Source organism: Phaethon aethereus (assembly GCF_964289735.1).
Source record: "Phaethon aethereus genome assembly, contig: HAP1_SCAFFOLD_108, whole genome shotgun sequence".
NCBI classification, from domain to species: domain Eukaryota; kingdom Metazoa; phylum Chordata; class Aves; order Phaethontiformes; family Phaethontidae; genus Phaethon; species Phaethon aethereus.
In genome coordinates this window covers 843,508-862,177 of record NW_028113960.1, presented here as the reverse complement: position 1 = coordinate 862,177, position 18,670 = coordinate 843,508, and the positions used below count along the sequence as shown (strand labels likewise).

General features: G+C 47.0%; 1 protein-coding gene and 1 pseudogene across 2 annotated transcripts in view; one reads left to right on the top strand and one right to left on the bottom strand.

Moving 5' to 3' along the window:
- The window catches only part of LOC309416439 (E3 ubiquitin-protein ligase RBBP6-like), a 130,235-nt pseudogene that overhangs the window by 68,642 nt on the left and 42,923 nt on the right, over nucleotides 1-18,670 (top strand). The window lies entirely within an intron of this gene.
- LOC309416420 (serine/threonine-protein kinase PAK 3-like) lies at nucleotides 104-18,391 on the bottom strand (the record flags this gene model as incomplete). Its single annotated transcript, XM_082015971.1, has 12 exons — nucleotides 104-1,369; nucleotides 2,531-2,668; nucleotides 6,578-6,774; nucleotides 7,215-7,314; nucleotides 8,161-8,278; nucleotides 9,034-9,146; nucleotides 10,741-10,789; nucleotides 13,240-13,303; nucleotides 14,926-15,082; nucleotides 15,398-15,529; nucleotides 16,104-16,141; nucleotides 18,382-18,391. The coding sequence occupies 12 exons, from the start codon at nucleotides 18,389-18,391 to the stop codon at nucleotides 1,277-1,279; spliced, it is 1,209 nt and encodes a 402-aa protein (XP_081872097.1). The 3' UTR covers nucleotides 104-1,276.

The following is an 18,670-nucleotide window of genomic DNA, read 5'->3' as shown; positions in this document are numbered from 1 at the left end:
AACATGAGCTGGTCCACACGATACCAGGCCTGCTGGTGACAGGTGGGGTACACGTGTCTCAAAGGGGGAAAAGGGTCTTTGCACAGGACTTAGCAGGGCTCCATGAAAGAGCCTTAAACTAGATTCGAAGGGGGAAGGGGATAAAACCAGGCTCGCTAGAGATGAGCCTGGGGGCGGCACGCCGATGTTTGAGGGATGGTGCTAGCGAGGTGCTGCAGTCTGCCAGCTCAGTGGAGGTAGGGAGCATGGAGAGCTGTGTGACAGCAAAGACGCAAGGGTTATTGATGTGTTAGAAACCACAGCAGAACTGCCCCTTTGGACTTCCGGAGGGCATACTGGAGTCACTGTGTTCAGCCAGCTGGGCAGAGGATAGGCAATCCCCCATATGATGCGTCCCGTCTGCCTGGTGGGCCTGTCCCAGGGAAGGCAGGGTGCAGTTCTAAGAGTCTCTCGCTTGCTCGCTCTCCCTGATAGCCTCAACCTAGTCACCTCCTCCCGCAGCTCGGTCACTACGTGGAAGAGTTCCTCTCCCTGGGCGCACCTCCCACAGCTGTGCTCACTGCTGCCGTCCATCAGCATTGCATCCGTCCGTTGCCTCAGCCGAGGACACTGGGACGGACAGAGCGAGCGAGAGTAGGTCAGTTGAGGTATGAATGACAGTGGCAACACAAAGACTGGAACTAAACAAGAAGCCAAAGCCAAACAAGCCAATGGCCTAATCCAAGAACAACCCAAGCATCCTGCCTTCCTACTGCCAAAACAGGATGGTGGTTCATACCTTAAAGGCTACTTAGCCCTTTGCAGGACCGGGCCTAGACATGAAGACTACAGCGCTAAGCTGTTTTACAGGGGGGTTTTTTCCTTTTTTTTTTTTTTTTTTAACACTGGGTGGCTGTTGCTTCACTTGCTCTTTTGACTGTCACAATTTCAAAGTGAGTGTACAGCTTATTCACAGGGTGAGAAGGAAGGGGACCTTCCAACTGAATTTGCTTTCCCTTGGAAATGGCTGAGGCAGGCAAGCATTTGTGGTCGTTACCTCTCTGTCTTAAGCCCTGTTTCGTCTTAAAAATAAATTCAGGAGCCAGAAGGCAGGAAGAAGAGAAACGGTCATATTTTACTCCTTGAGGGGCTGGGTTGTTCTCCCTCCTACCACCATGACTGTGACCATTGGCTTCTTTATCCATCCACCTGTCCCACAGCACAAGCGTTGAGGTTCTATAGAGTTTTATTCTCAGTTCTGCTCTGAGCTGGCATGGGAGAAAGCCGGTTTGAAGCACTAGTGGCTGCTGCCGTTCTTATTCGCTTCCTTTGCTTCCGTGATCAGCGGCGTCAGGCTGGAGAGAGGCTTGGCTAATTTTAGGAATGGATGCTGTGCAAAGGAAAAAAAGAAATGAACCATTACTTTCCAAACTCAGGTACTCACAGGCTCAAGCAGCATTTCTCTGGTTATGGGGAATATGCTGAAACAGGACTGAGGGGACCATCTGCACCTGCGTCTTCATGTCCAGTACCTTGCTATCACAGGCAAACAGGGCCCAAAATCCCATTAAGCCCTTTATCAAGTTGTCTTCAGCGTGCTGGCATTTCTGCCCTGCCAGCACTCTGGGAATGCTGTTTGCTCTCCCAGGGCCTTGTTCCTTTCAGGAAACGCAAGTTACTTACTTAGGTTCCTGTTTTTTAAAGACATGGGCTATCTGAGTTGTCAGAAAAGAGCAGAGGCATAAACCGTTCCTTAGGGAACTCCAATAGCTCTAGGAAATGTTTATGCCAGGAGTATTTAGGCCCATGTGTTCTTCTGAAGGCCACGGAGGTACAGGTTTTCAGCACCAAGACAAGAGCAGGGACACCAGTGACAGAGCGCTGACGGACTCAGCTCTGGCTTGCAGCGAGAGCAGTGGCTACCATCCCATTTGCCACTATGTAGAGCTGAATATACTACCAAAATTCAACACAGGGCCGCAAAAATGATCAGAGGGACAGAATACCTCTCCTATGAGGACAGGCTGAGAGAGTTGGGGTTGTTCAGCCTGGAGAAGAGGAGGCTCCGGAGAGACCTTTTTGCAGCCTTCCAGTACTTAAAGGGGGCTTCTAAAGAAAGATGGGGACAGGTTTTTTAGCAGGGTCTCTTGCAACAGGACAAGGGGTCATGGTTTTAAACGACAAGAGGGTAGATTCAGGCCGGATCTAAGGAAGAATTTTTTTGCAATGAGGTGGTGAAACACTGGTACAGGTTGCCCGGAGAGGTGGTAGATGCCCCATCCCTGGGAACATTCCAGGCCAGGTTGGACGGGGCTCTGAGCAACCTGCTCTAGTCGAAGATGTCCCTGATCACTGTACGGGGGTTGGACTAGAGGACCTTTAAAGATCCCTTCCAACCCAAACCGTTCTATGATTCCACTTCTTTTCCTTTTGAAAAGCACCAAGACTGGAGACTAATATGAGGGGGTTCCGTCTCATGCCTTTGAGTTTAGCTGGTGAGAAAACCATTACATAGAACAGCTGTTCCGCTTGCAGCCGTGTCCCCTTTTACCTGCAGAAGTTCCTTGGCAGACCCTCGCCTGTCCACATCCACCTCCAGGCAGCAGCTCAGAAAGTCGCGAAACACCGCGGACAATCGCTCAGGGTTCTGCAGCTCTGGTGTCCCGTTCGTAGCGATCAGATGCAGCGCCTAGAGAAAAAGGGAACATGAGACTCCACCTGTTTCCTTCATATCCATAACTGCCCAGATAGACCCCATTTTTTAAGGTTCAGTCTCCAGTGGCAGTTTCTTCCCTGGCAGGGGGTCAGACAGGATTTTTCTATAGCTACATAAAAAACCTTGAGGCAGCCACAGCTCTTCCAATATCAAAATGATCTTGCCTTGACAGCTGATTTCACGGACTGACCTGGTTAGTATGAACTACATCAGCAAAAGCACATTTTGCTTCTCCAAGTAGTGACAGGCTTGTGACAGTGACAGTTTACAGCCTCTTTTAAAGAGTGAATTTGGCCTAACGCTATTATTTCAGAGGATTACTACAGAAAATGCATCTCGGCGGGGCTCACTGTTCCCTAAAGTACAGCTTCCATAAAGCAAAGGTAGCCAAGTTTTTTGCTCTGCTCTTGATAAAAATGGTAACCAGATGGGAAAAAAGGAAATCCATCAGCTTAGTCCTTGGATAAAGAAACAGAAACATTGGGAACCTTTTTTTCAACACAGGCACATAAGTTGCATGCACAAATATCTTATGAAGAAAATGCGTCTTTGGGCAGATGGGAGCCAAGCTGCAACAACGTCTTTCAGCAGTCTCCAAATTCCAGATCAGCGTCACTTATGTGTTAAGAAGAAAACGTTTAATGCTTGCTATCAGAAAAACGAGTAATTCCATCGCTATGGTAACACTCCGCTACCTCAGAATTGGGAGTATTCACCTGTGTTAAGGGTTGAGTCCTCTGTGGATTCCCCTCCATGTTGTGCATAAATGTCCAGCTGCTCATCTGAATGCACAGTCATTCTGTGCACACAAGCCTAGCCAAACACTTGAAAATTCCAGCCTTTCTCCTCTTCAACAGCATCCAGCCAAAGCTAAGCTCAAGTTTCCTAAGCAAAGCCAAGGATGTTCACTGTCAAGTAGCTGACGGAGTTCATGCAGCTGAGCAAGTCTTCCTGATATTCCTCAGGCCAAGGGAGTACAACGTCATTTTGCAAAACACAGGGTGAGCAGTATCCAGTGTGGTTCGCTTGTAACCAAGGTCTAACATGCTGAGAAGCCAGCGAGATGAATTCATTGCGCTTTTGCAAGATGTTATGTAGAAACGGAAGACAAACCTTTTGAACTATTCAGACATAAACTTCCAGAATACGTCTAAACTACACAGCAATAATGATAGAAATAGGCCATGGGGTCTTCCATTAAAACGTCTGCCATTACAACAGCTCTGTTCTACTGGCACTTAACTAGACCGGGACCACATTGACTTTGCTATTGTCCTCTTAAATACAGAGGACAATTTCCAAGCCTAAAAAGGCAAAGAAACGATCCTAGAGTAAAAACAACAAAAGGAAGCTTCTTTCCTTTTCCCACAACATAAATGTCACAAAATCAGTCTGATCCTGTCCCTCTGCAGCTGACCTCAGCCACCGGACACAGTGGTGAGCTGGAGTGCCTGTCCTCACTACGCTTCAATTGCGCTACCCGAGGGATGATACTTCTCCTGCGGGAAAGGACTACAGCACCAACGGCAGCTTTGGGGATTTTACTGCAGCCACATTCACCTGAGTGTGAAACAGGAGTGCCAGGACAAATGGAGCTCTTTTAGTTACTTGTTTCTTCTCAGAACATGAATCCCAAAGAAGAGTCATCTTCAGCTCAGTACGTCCCCTTTTCAGTATTTCCACCAGAACAGGGAAAGGTCTACGGGAAGCTGAAGTACCTTCTTATCACATATCTTTTGGTCTCCTATGATATGCAGCTGGCAAAGAAAAGCAAGTACGGTACAAAGGAAAGGAGCGTTCGCAGTAGCTGCAAAGGGGCAATAAGCTCATTAATTTGTTTCACATGCCAAGAAACAAGAAAGGCTTCAGCAGACCATTACAGCTGCAGTCTGTGAAAGCAAGATCCTAAAGGTATCCAGGCCACCCAGATACGTGACAGAACAACATACAGATGATTAAGAAGCCTGAAACTGTAGAAGATGTGCAGCATTTGAAAAAAATGCTACAGTTTTGAGACAAAAACGCGCTGTGGTTAAGAAATGAAAAAGAAATGCTTAAGGCTTTGTTTTGTTTCTGTGGTTTTCTGTTTGGTTTTTTTTTTAATTGAAATCAGGAGGAGGTCCAACCTGAATTTCAAAGGGTTTTTATCACACCAGTGTTTGTCCCCCAGGCCCTCGGCATGCGCCGGATGGAAGGAAATCACAGTGAGAGGAAACAAATACCATCACAGACACATCCAAGACACACATGGCTCGAAAATTGTTCATTCCTGTGAGTTCTGCATCAGCTGGAAAGAACGTGAGCAGCATGGGATGCGCCTGCTCTACACGTGGAAAACACCACTGCATCTACATGAAGACTGCTGCTAACTCTAGGACTAATGAGCCTTTCATGCCCTTACAATTTATTTAGGTGTTTAAGTAACGGAAGCTCCTGTGTGCCTTCCATTATTAAAACAATCCTTCATAAAAAACAAATCAACCCTGTTGGGGTTGATTGACCTTAATAAAACTAGCTGATAACTGGGGAACTTCAGGCAGTCCATCACAGGCTGTTCACTGTTCCTAGCTCAGGGGCAACAACCGCTGAAAAAGAGCCCAGGAAGCCAATGCAGATGGAAGCAACTTCAGGTGCCTGATTTTCATCTACCACAGTTTTACTAAGACACCTGAAGATGCCTTGAAGCTCTAAGTGTCCAAGCTGATCGTATCTCCAGCAGGAGATGAGGCATATATGGAGAAAAAGAGCATCTCAAAGAATCTGGGTGAGGGCAGGAAGAGCTGAGTTTGGTCAGAGAGAAGAAATCCAGTGATCTTTCTAACAAACAGTTGACCTGAGGCTTCTCGAGGAGCCCTAATCAGCATTTGAGGTTAAGGAGGCAGGGAACCTTCAGCATCCCGACCAGTCACGCTAATGCTCTTCACGGGTTTTTGCTGCCTTATGCAAATGCATTTTTTGCAAGGGTCTCCCAGGGAAGCAGGTGGAGTATGGGCTCCTCTCTTTGCTTGGCCGGGGGTATTTCCTGACCATTCTCTTGTTTCTTCTTTCAGTCTGCAGTACGCAGTTGGGGTGCCACAGACCAGAGAGAGCACAGCCTTACTGCTATGAGAAAAGCTAAAGGTCAGGCTCTATTTTAATTCTAGCCTTAATAAGAATTGCGTATGTATACGCATAGAGCAAACTTAATTTCCTCCTGAATTCCTGCATCCTGTCAGGAATTAACTGTGCAGCATTGAGCTCTGTTTCAGCTCTCAGTCATGAGGTGTTATCTTGGCAGACATTCCTCCACTATGACACGCTCCTTTGGTATAAGAACTGGTCATTTCATTTTAAGGAATTAGGACAAAACTGGAAACTTCAAAACATCAAAATACACTAGTGTACTACAAGTACCTGTGCCAAAACAGACTTGTAGAAAAGCATTTGCTAAGAAGTGATTATGGCATTACTAGAACCAGTGACACTTCCTGAAAGGCGCAGGTGAGCAATCGGCACTGATCTGAGTTTGGAAAGACTTCTCCTGCACGTACAGTTGAAATATTTTTCATAAAAATTCCCCAACTGGAGGATCTTGCTGCTGAAAAATTCTTGTCATTCAGAGATACAGCTCAAAGAGAGTTCTAAAAGCACATGAGAAATCTCAAGCGTGGTTGAGGGCAAAAATGACACATTTCTGAACAGTCTACATGTCACTTCTCTTTTAAGGTCCCCCTATTGACATAACGACAGCTACAATATATGCCGATATGCTCCAGCGACATATTTAGAAGCAGCCCTTGGTGGAACTAGTTCAAGCTGGTGTAACTGGGATTTTGTCTCATGGGAGACAAAACATGGGGCAGGTTAGAAAGACGGTGGTCTCTGGTTTTATTCGCACCTTACCCTGAGAGGATGAGCATTAACGTAAGGAGGTTCTCCTTGCGCCATTTCAATTGCCGTGATCCCAAGCGACCAGATGTCCACTTTGGGCCCGTATGCGTTTCCCGACACCACTTCTGGTGCCATCCAGTAAGGAGACCCGACCATCGTGCTCCGTTGACTCTGCTCAGGGGTGATCTGAGCACACAAGCCAAAATCAGCTGAGGAGAAAAACAAGTACTGTTAAAGGCAGCTTGATTTATGAAACCAAGCAAAAGAAATCCCTTCCAGATGCCTCAGAAGGCGTTGTTGAATCTATCTGGTAAAGCGGCCATGCTCTGTTTACTCAGTGCTCGAGCCAAGGAAATACTGAAGTGGCCACTTAAAAACCCCTCAAGTTTCATGCAGTGGCTTTTATTCACTTGAAGCTTTAGATTATTCTTTATTGCTATCCCTTCTGGAAGGGATCTACACAAACCGAAACCACTCTTTACACCTTTTTCCTTTCTGTACCTCTCTGGACGTTGGCACTGTGCTCTTAGCTCGCAGCAGTGGTCTGCCAGTGCACTACAACAGGCATCGCTTTTGGGTAACAGGCAGTCAGTCAAAAGCAGCCCCACACCACATCCGGGGAATGCTGCACCTGACCAAGGATACCTACTCAGTTTGACAGATCCATCCATTCCGAGGAGGATATTGTCGCTTTTGATGTCTCTGTGGATCACTTGGTTGGAATGAAGGCAATCCAGAGCTTGTAGGCACTCATAGATAAAAAAGAAACATGAGGGTAAAACTTACTTAGTGACCAGATTTCATCACACAAGAAAAGAAATGGCTCTAAAGGATTTAATTTCTAGTTGAATTGAGAGTAATGGCAGAGTATTGTGCTCTCAAGAGGAAGAGCTTGCTGCTTCAACACAGAGTAATAACTTCCTAAACGAAGGCGTAGTAGCTTTTGAAACAGAAATGTCAATTCTTGGCGCAGACTGTCCCCTGAAAGCACACACGGAATGACTGCTGCTGCAGGGAATGTGCTATCTCCACCCAGGTGACAAACTATGGTTTGCCAAAAACCAAAAAGTCCCTTCCTTCGGTATAAGATGGATCACTTTTGAGTCGGAGGTCGCATGAGAAAGATTTTATTGTTAGGCTTGACGGCAGATCTGCAAATAGCGTGTTAGGCATTTTTCAGGAGCAACCATCGTTTTGGGTGGAGTGCTATTCTTTTAAGCCAAGGACTGGGATGAAGGAGCCCCTATTTTTCTTTGTTGGCATTTTAAAATTCTGCCACCAGCATATTTGCTTGTACACGAAAGGAATGCAGTACAGGCATGCTCCAGGCAAAGGTTTAGAGAGGCAAAGTTGAGAAGAGTAAAACTAAAAACAACAAAAAAAGAAATAGTACAATAAAATTCTATGAGTAAAACAACAGAGTGTAATAAGTGCAGCGATACTGGCAGGCAGTTCACTTAAGATGCTCTTTCTTCTCCGTATCATAAAAGCAACACAGAAACAAAGCTCTGAACATGAAACCTCTCATCTTCTTACCACCTGCTTAGAAGTACCATCCTGTCCCAGTAATGGGAAGCACAGGCAGGATCCCTTACCTCCCTACAGACAGCTGCTATCTGTCCTTCATCCATACATGTCTCCTCAAGAACATCATTTAAAGAGCCTCCAGCTAAGTATTCCATAACCACCCACAGGGTGTCACCGAGGAGGTAGCTGAAAGAAGAAAACAATGGCACTGAGATGAGTGTGCACGGCTAAATTACCTCTGGAAAAAGGCTACAGCTGATTTTGTTTCCAAGTCATTCTTACATGAGGACAGGACAACATGAATAGACATTCCCTCTAGGCTATACAGGACTTAGAACCTGTGCGGTCTAAATGAGGAAGGCCCATAAGTGACCAGCTAGAGGTCCGAGTTGGCAAGCAAGTGAAAAATTGAAGTTCAGTAATGGCAAAGATAAATCTTGGACCAGGAGGATGTGTACCAGTGAGGACAGGAATTGGTCAACAGTTTGGAAAACCTACCAGAAAATACATCCAGGAACAGGAGAAACAATTTAAAAAGTGGCAAATTACGTGTTTCTGCAAACAAGAACTTCACCTTCCTGATATCCACAGCAATGGAAAAGAGCAGGAACAGCCCAAAGGAAGTAATTTCGAGGAGGATTTACCAGCACTTATGATAAGACACAGAAAAGATGATCAACTTAACCACAAAACCAATCAAGCCAACAACAAAACAACATGGAGGTAGGCTGAGATGGCTGTGCCAGGTCCTTGAAAACAGTCTTAAGCAATATATGCCAGAAAAGATTAATGCAGACAAAATGCAGTCTCCTCCCATACACTGGCTATGAGTAGATAAACAATAGAGGTCAATTTTCTGCCAGCGACCAAAGGGGTTTTTAAAAAGGTTTGGCTTGCAGCATGTAAATGAACATTCACGTGATCATACCAGAACTACTCACCTCTCTAAATAGTTCACAATATTGGAGCTCTTGTTTTCTCTCATGATGAGGATTTCGTTAACTATTAGTTCCTTTTTGGGCTGTTGTTGGAGATTAATTTGCTTTATGGCCACCTAAAACAACAGGGAAAGCCATTAACTTGAGTAGCCTGTTGCACAAGGTCCCAATGAACATGGAGCGCGTGTTTTTGGAATGACATAGCAGAGCTGTGCCAAACTGTCTTGGTATCAGACCAAAGAGCTCAGTAACTTATATTACAACACCCGATTTCTCTGCTAGCCTGGGTGCTAGTTACAGGACACACGGCCATATACATTTTGTCTTGTAAAATCTGTACAAATGCTCTTTAAACTATCAAGCACGCATCTCTAACAACACTCTCTGGGCCGACATTCTTCTCAGATGGTCTTAGTTTACCACCACTATTATTGTTGATGCACAGTTTGCAAGCAGGAAGTGATTTTGTTACTGCCAAGATACACAAAAACTGCTGGTAATGCTTTAGTAATTGTACGATTTGTCTTCATTATTTCAGCAACTGCTGTTACTCTTGACTTGACGGCATAACAGAGAGAAAACGCAGACGTACATTACATTTCAAAAGCCATACTAAAACAATCATTAAGGTTACACACACAAAAAATACAGTCCTGGCTGTTGCCTTCGCAGGCGTGGCGACCTGGTTCAGGAACGGCATGGTGACCAACCCCAGGCCGCTCGGGCCATCAGCTCGCTGACAACAATGTGGTAGACGGCAAATGGCGTTTATTAGTGTGTGACACGGCGTTATATAGCTTAGGTTTATAACCTCACTTCCATCTGCTTGCATCATAAATTAAATGCTATTGGCTTTCAGGAGAGGGGCCCTAACTTTCCGTACAGCGCGATATCTTCCGGCCGCCAGACCCTAGCTATCTACACTTGGCACTTCCTAGCTTCTTGAATCTTGATTTTGCAACTCGAAATACGCATTCCTTAACACAGTTCAGATTGGCAATTACTTTGAGGGTTTCAAAAAAATAATCCATTCTATGTCATTTCATTTGATGGATACACCCCGGGTTCTAAGCAGGGCTAGACCTCTACCTAAAAGCAGTTATAAAGTGCCTCTGTCTAGTCCTGCTCTCAACATGGCACGAAAGAGACCACCCCTCCGCTCCCATTCCTGGGTTTCTAGCCACATTTTCAGGCAGAGTTTGTATAGATTCAAGACCGCTTGCCTTGGAAAAGGAAAGGAATGTGAAGAGGCCACTTTAAACTGGTCACTACAGGGGCTGTCAAAGCTAACGCCGCTTTCCTTCAAGATTCGTTTCTCACCCTCCTGGCCCCCACTTCCCTGCGAGCACTTCACGGGCTGTAATGGGCTGTCACCGACACCAGACTTAAACACGACTGTTTGGTTTGGGAGAGATCTTTGCTCTTGATATACTTCTTCTACACTGACAGACATGAGAATGATTTCTAAACCAACACATTGACGCTGGCAATAAAAATGATACTGTTTTTATCAGTCCCAAAAGCTTGCTGGGATTTCTGAAGGCTGAAGACAGCAGATGATGCATTTTGCCAGCTGACACTAGCCTGTGCTTCAGAGGAACCGCCTTGGCAGTAAAGATCTACTGGCCACCCAAAAGCCCCATCCACCCTTCGCACCAGAGGGGAGAGCACTAAAGACCTGCAAAATCGGCTGGGACTGTGGACACTTACCTCTTGTCCTGTGGTGATGTCCATCGCCATGTAAACAGTTCCTGACGCCCTAGAAGCAAAACAGCAGCAAAGAAAGGAGCACTTTAGTCCCTAGGAGTGAAAGCAAGCCCAGACAGGAGATCGCTGCTGCCTGTAGGGTTTAAAAAACACCTTTGTTCACCCACTCCTTCAGGCAGCAGCGCACAGCGCAGCAGCCCACCAGCCCTCTGCCATGCAGGGTATCCAAGAGAAAACTTATGCCCAACGTGAAGAACAAGGGATGTCCAACATGAGGAAAGGATCCAGACACAGCTTTCTCCAGCATAGCAAAGCAAGGAAACTATTCTCCAGCCATCCTACAAGGTCACAGCTAGAGCAGGTTAAGGCATGTTGTGCTCCAAACAGGGGATCCTTAGACAGCTTCTTTAGGTGTCAAGAGCCGTCAGCAGCTGCTTCTGTTAGGTGCACCGGACACGTGAAGGACTCTTCATGGTATCTGTATTTTCCTCCTGTGGCAGACACGGGTTGTGTTGTAGAGCCACCAGAAAGAAATGGTGCTCTCATCTGCGGACTAGGCAGTGTGGCGTTTTGTTTGCCATCTGCCTCTTGTTAAAAGAGGTTCTTCCCCTGTAATGATGTGAAGGGCCTGAAAGGCCACGGTCAGAGGAAACCCCTTTGGGTTTAAAGTAACTGCAGGCTTGTAAACCCCATTAGTGTTCCTTCTGAGCTAAGCACAGGTTTACACTGCCATCATGTCAAAGCTGACGTCTGCACGGGCAGTGAGGCAACGGAGAGCCAGCGAGGGAATTCTGAGAAGTGGGAACACCCATCCGGCAAGTGTCCCACTGACTGACAATGCCAAAATCAGTTTGCTCCTTTTCACCTGATCCCCTGGCTTGTTTGTGTACCTGCAGGCTGAAATATGTCTGAAGCACTGCTATCCAACAGGCACCAGGGACGATTTTTTTCTGGAGGATTTTTCCCCATCACTACAAATTGACCTGCAGCATGACAGTCACGAGCTGGTGACGGCAGCACGCTCACTGCTCTGTAAGAAGGGCGTGCCATCTTCAGGCTGCACTAAAAGCTGGAGGAAATCAGTTCAGAGACTCTTTCAGGCCAGATATTAGCCACTTCTCTTCCCACCAGCTGCTGAGGCACCTTTGTACAAGCTCACTCCTAGGATGGGCAAAACAAAAGACGGTGAGGGCGATGGTCATACTGTCACGGTCACACGTGCGTCACACGCATGTTTCTTCTGGCTCTCACTTCTTCAGTCGACACATATCTTTTGAGAGCCTGGCACAGCTCTAGGTGTCCACTGACATTTTACAAATGACAATGAGAACCAAACCTTCGGGTACAACGCAAGCGGCAATCCCAGAAAGGGTTTTTATACAACGAATGGAGCAGAAACACCTTCCCACAAGTGCCCCACCAAACAAGAAGTGTCTACGATAAAGCCTGCCAGAGAAAGAGCGTGAGTGCGTCTGGCTTTCTGCAGCATCTATCAGTTCTAGGTCAGCAACGTGCTACCCTGACTCCAAACCTCACAAGCAGTCACGGTTTCTTTACAAACACTAAGGTCACCTGCCTTAACAGGCAGGAAAACATCTCCCGATGTCAGTGAACAGCTTCTGTCAGGCACTGACAGCAGCGTGATCCTGGTGCTACACAATGGCGCTGGCCCTCCCGGAACTACGACACAGCCACGGAAACTTTGACCGAGCAGGGAGTCTGTCTGTATTTAAAACGCAAGTCAGGTACCTAGTTTTGATGCCATTTCTTCTTGCCTCCTCACATCGGAACCATTTCAAATCAATCCTAGTTACAGTAAGCATGGTTGGGCTTCAAAGGGAAATAGCCTGATGTTTTTTTTTCTGTAAACTCCTAAAACCTGCAGGATCCACAAGTGGTCTGCCATCAGGCAGATGATGCATGTTCTCATCAAGTACTTTGTGCTTCAACTCTCTGTTTATTACTGAATTTTTGTTCTTTTCTGCCTCTGCTAGAAAAGAGAGCTTATTATTTAATCTCTGGGTTCTGTTGCTAAACTATGTGGTTATAATCCAGATCACTGAATATCTTTTTAGAGCAAAATATTCGAAAGAAATGGTATTGAGAACTGGTATCTATCTCACAACTAGCAGGTGCTAAGTTGCTCTTTTAGGCAACAAAGTTTTTTCGCCATTCTTTAGCGTGGCCAGATTATTTTGCGACATACAAAAAACTATTCCCCCTTCTCCCCCCTAAGAACATAAGCAAATAGGGGCCACACACTTGAGGGACAGTAGACCTTCCCGGTCCTGCTCCTTGCTGCAGACAAGACATTGGCTCCACCAGGTTGTCTTTGGCCGTGCCTTCCGACCGCACTTATAAATTTGATCGGTACTGAGAGACAGGAGAATCTAAATCCAGGGTTGTCTGAACATGTCTGGAGCTTGCCCGACTTCACGCTTGATATTACACCAGCAAAATACCTGGCCCATTTTTCGTGTCAGTAACTGTGGTCAGACTTACCCTTGGCCAATTTGCTCCAATTCAGTATATTTCTTCTTAGGATCTCCCATGCTCACAACGCTCCCTGAAAGAAACAAAATTAAAGATGCTCACTGCAAACTGGAGATACCAACTTCCAGCAGGTCAGAAATGCAGCTCCACTGTCTGGGCTTGTCAGTCGTTTGTAGCCACTTGGGCAACAACAACAACAACAACTTCGTCATACAGGCAGCTCCACAGCACAGACAGCCTCCACAAAGACAGATTTTCTACAGTCCTTTGGAGAGCTACCTTGACAGCAAACTAAGAGCATGGAGAAACATTCACAGCAGACAGGTATCAGAAAAGAACAAGCACCAATGCAAGTGTTTGTTGTCGAGGAACACTAGCGAGCGCTGGAACAACAGAGCCTTTATTTCCTTAGGAATAAATACTCTGTGTGATTCAACAGAAGGTTTAATGCTACCAAAGATTACATGCACCTTGGGTTCTGGAATCAATTTTGATGAACAGGTGCCATTTTCAGAACAGGAAAAATACTGCAGAGTGTTTCCAGGAGGGGATCTTCTCAACCTTTCAGCAGTTTGCCGGAAGAATGCCTTTATGTTTTTAAAGAACAGCTTCTCATGTTCATTCACCAGGAACGATGGGGTTTTAAGAACTATCACCATCATCCACTCATTACCAGGCTAAGTTCTGAAGACCTTGCTTATGCCACTCTAAGAACCACACTGCTTGTCTGCAACCTGACTGGGATTGACACGCACTTGTCCTGCACTCTCAACACTGCACGCATGTTGATCTCCACAGAATCACAGAATGGTAGAGGTTGGAAGGGACCTCTGAAGATCATCTGGTCCAACCCCCCTGCCAAGGCAGGATCACCGAGGGCAGCTTGCACAGGAATGCGTCCAGTCGGGTTTGGAAGGTCTCCAGAGAAGGAGCCTCCAACAACCTCTCTGGGCAGCCTGTTCCAGTGCTCCATCACCCTCACAGTAAAGAAGTTTTTCCTCATGCTGAGGTGGGACTCCTGTGCTGCAGTTTATGCCCATTGCCCCTCGTCCTGTCACTGGGCACTACTGAAAAGAGACTGGCTCCATCCTCCTGACAGCCACCCTGCAGATATTGATAGACATTGAAAAGGTCCCCTCTCAGTCTTCTCTTCTCCAGACTAAACAGCCCCAGGTCTCTCAGCCTTTCCTCATACAAGAGATATTCCAGTCCCTTAATCATCCTCGTAGCCCTCCGTTGGACTCGCTCCAGGAGTTCCCTGTCTCTCTTGAACTGGGGAGCCCACAACCGGATGCAATAGTCCAGATGAGGCCTCACCAGCGCAGAGTAGACGGGGAGGATAACCTCTCTCGACCTGCTGGCCACACTCTTCTTAATGCACCCCAGGATACCATTGGCCCTCTTGGCCACCAGGGCACAGTGCTGTCCCATGGATAACTTACTGTCTACCAATATTATGCTTATTCACAAATAAGCACAGCCGTGGTGGACAGCACGAACAGCATTATTCCTCAGGCTGCCGCGTTACACAGGCAGCTGCACAAACGAGATGCTGATCATTCCAGCAGTAAGGCTCAGAAGCCAGGCCAGATGGGGTGCTGCTGCCTCCCGGCAGCTCTGCGCTGCAGCAGTGGGAAGGCAGGGCCGGCACATCTGGCACAGGGCATGGGACAGAAAGAAATACCGAATACGTACTCAGTTTCTCTAGGATGTCCTCATCTGTCAGCCCAGATTTTGTCTCCTGCCCGTCTGTGTTTCTGGACAAAGCGTTTGATTGTCCACATTGCAGAGTGGTGGCCACTTTAGCTGGTGCCAGCGCAGCGGCAGGTTCAGTTACAGAGCATGAGTAGATCTGTGACAAGAAAAGGCTTTGTATCAGAAAGCTGGCTTGCAGAGATGCCCCTAAGATCATATTGCAAATGCAAATGCTTACGAAGATGCCTCTTCTCTGCTACTAAGATAAATTCACGGACCCTATCAGAATCACAGGAAACTCATAACTAAATGGGAAAGTTCAAACCCGATTGTCGGGGTGTCAGTGGCCTGGGTGAAGCACTGTCATGGTAGGACTGCGGCCCGCAGAGTCTTCACCCGCAAGTGCTGTCTGACCAGAAACATGCAGCTCTGAATTACCCCAAATACAGTGCTATCCAACGCTGGGACTTACTGGTTTTGTATGTTCAGGCCAGGGTGCGGGAACAGGGGGAGGTTCAATGCCTTCTTCCTCCTCCTCATGACCTTCATCCGCTTCTTCAGAAACAGGCAGAGCTGGTGGGGGTTCACATGCTGGTTTTGTGCCCTGTGGACAGACGGGAGCATGAGCGACAGTCACCACTTTGGCACTTGGGAGCTTTGACAATTACACACCACTTGGGTCTGCTCAGACAGCTTCAGGAACCAATCTGGACATGCCTGTAGTCCTACAGGCCCCGGTGCTAAGTTACACGTGGCACAGCACAATTTAAAGGTTACAAATGACCCTGCTGTTTTGTTAAGTTGTCTTGGCGTTTTTCATTCTTGCTGAAAACAACTTATCCATGCCCGTGCTTAGTCAAAGTCCAATTTTACAAAATGTCATGCTTGAATATATCGCTAGAAGTCACATCTAGTTGCTGGTTCATTGCTTTGGCATTGTATCTACAGTCATGGTAACAGTTAATTAAGCTAACAGGTATCTACTTATTCGAATGTGGTTAAATACAAGGGTTTAAGAACCCCCCTATTTAACCCCAACCTTTGCTGCTGCTGCAAAGACGCTACGGTTGACTTTCCTTCAGCCTGCAAGGCTGGCACTCTGTCACAAAAGGCAAATCTCACAGCTTGCTCCACCATTCTTAAATGCTAGGAAAGCTAAAGGTTACTTTCACACTCACCGAAGGATGGACTTCTACGTATCCACGGGCGATTTTACCTGCAATGCGCAAAGGAAAATTAACCAGACGCTGTTATAAAAATGCCTTTTGTGGGGAAACCCACAGAACAAGGAAATCCAAAGAGACGACATGTTTCTTTCACAACATCCCTCCAGGAGCAACAGCTATTTTACATAGAGAGGAGGGTAACAGGACAATAGAAAATTCTACACTTTCTTGTGTCTATTTTTTGCCCTGTTTTGCCAGTAACTAAAAGAATTGGAAACTTATTCAAGAAAATGCAGATTGGTCTTTAACTGTCAATGCTTCTGTTCCCCCATTAAAGCTTGCCAAAATTCCACCTTAGCTGTGCCACTTCTATTCTGACAAACCACAGTCACAGCTCCTGAGTTCAGGAGCGTACACAAAGTGTTTTGAATTTTGCATTTCACCACAAAACTAACTGCTTTTTTAGCAAACATTAAGTGTCAACTTAGACAGTCAAATCTCTTCATTATGCAAATTAAAGAAAAAAAGATGCTTTCCCTCAAAAGAAGAGAAACGGTAATACATTCTGGAGATTAACCTCACAGTTTCTCTCTCACAGAAGCTCTCCCAGTCCACATTTTAGCAGTTGCACTGGTTGAACCAGCAAACTGAGGAAATTGCAGACCCCACTGCCACACACTACCAGGCATGGGGAACTGAACCACTGCAGGTAAATCTCTCCAAAAGCTGTCCACACCCGGTGGGATAGAGACACCCCCTTATTAGCTGAAGCTGTTGACAGAAGCTTTACCAAAGTCATGGTATCTTACTGGCATTTTTGTTTAAAAATCAACTCCGTTATTAAGGAACAGCCAAAGAACACATCGATACAGAAGCCAACTAGTAGTAAAAACCTCCACTTACTTGCTACATGTGTGGCCAGCCAGGGTCTGTCTGGCAAATACAATACAGAAAAAGCCAAAGAAAAGAAAACGCGAACTGCAGCACAGACTTGCTCTCTCATTTTTGCAACGATAGGTCACTATTTTGCAGACTCTAGGCATCCAGGAGGATAAAGGACATCCCCATCACATCTGCAGGCTCTTGGACGGGAATGCCCACACCACAAGGGTCTTCCTGGAGTGAGCCTGCTATGGAGATTGCTCGGGACACTTATGCCTGCCTTCTCGCCCTCTGTGACACCGTTCCTGTTACATCACAATGGCAGCCGTTCTGGGTTGGTTTGCGAGTTTATGCACAGCAACCTCGTCCTCTGCATGGGGTTTACGTGGCAAGGTCGTGGCAGCGACCTGTGAGAAGCTGCTAGAAGCTTCCCCTGAGTCCCATAGAGCCCGTGCCCGCTGGCTCCAAGACGGACACGCCGCTGGCCAAGGCCAAGCCAGGCAGCGACGGGGGCAGCACCTCTGGGATAACATATTTCAGAAGGGGACAAAACCGGCACGTGGCATTTGCAGCCAGAGAGAGGAGTGAGAACATGTGAAAACAGCCCTGCAGACACCAAGGTCCTTGCGGAAGGAGGGGCAGGAGGTGCTCCAGGCGCCGCAGCAGAGGTTCCCCTGCAGCCCCTGCTGAAGACCATGGTGAGGCAGGCTGTGCCCCTGCAGCCATGCAGCTCCACGCTGGAGCAGATCTCCACCTGCAGCCCGGGGAGGACCCCCCGCCGGGGCAGGGGGATGCCCGAAGGAGGCCGTAACCCCGTGGGACACCCGCGCTGCAGCAGGATCCTGGCAGGATCTGCGGAAAAGACATCCGGAGCAAAGCTGAGCCCGTGTGCTAGTGCACATCCCAGCCCTTTGCCTTGTACCTGGGCCACTCTAAATTGCCTGACCAGCCTCGGCCTCTGAACAAAGGGTTTGGCAGAGAGAGGCCCTCAGCTGTACCAGGCGCTCTTGTGTAGATGAGGAGGAGAATGGCACTGAGGGTATCAGGGACGCAATCACCTGAACAAGGTACAGGACATGAACAGAACTAATCAATTATCTCCAGACAATCCTGGCAGCGGTAACGTCAAAACCTTGAGAAATCACCTGCCTGCATTGTGGAAACTCACTGATGCCTAAAGTCAGTCATCTCCCAGTCCTATAAAGAGTGGTCCCAAGTGAGACCCTTTGAGCTCTCCTGGACCGCAGCGGGCTGCAACTAGCACCTCACTCTGAGTGGGACGCCTCTCAGAGCCCGTGAACCCTCAAGTTCACGATCAGCTCAGAGGCTCGACTGTGCAGCCATTGAGCGACACAAAGCATTTGATGTGAGTATTTGACTGAATTCCAGGGGGATATTGAATAGGTACCTTGGTACATCTCTCTTTTCTCTAGATCTCTTTATGGGTCTCTGTCTCTACACCTATAGGTGTGTGTGTGATTAAGGACTTCTAAGTTTCAGTGGATTATGCTGCTAAGTTTTATATGATTTGATACTGTGACTTATCTCGGCATTGTTAGTGAATGTGATTGCTGCTATTTTGTATTGGATAAATTGCCATCTTTAAGTTACAGGAAGCACAAAATCATAGTCTGTATCACTACACCAGAATCCCCGATACCCTGTCCCTTTAGTCATAAACTGTTGACCAAATCTGG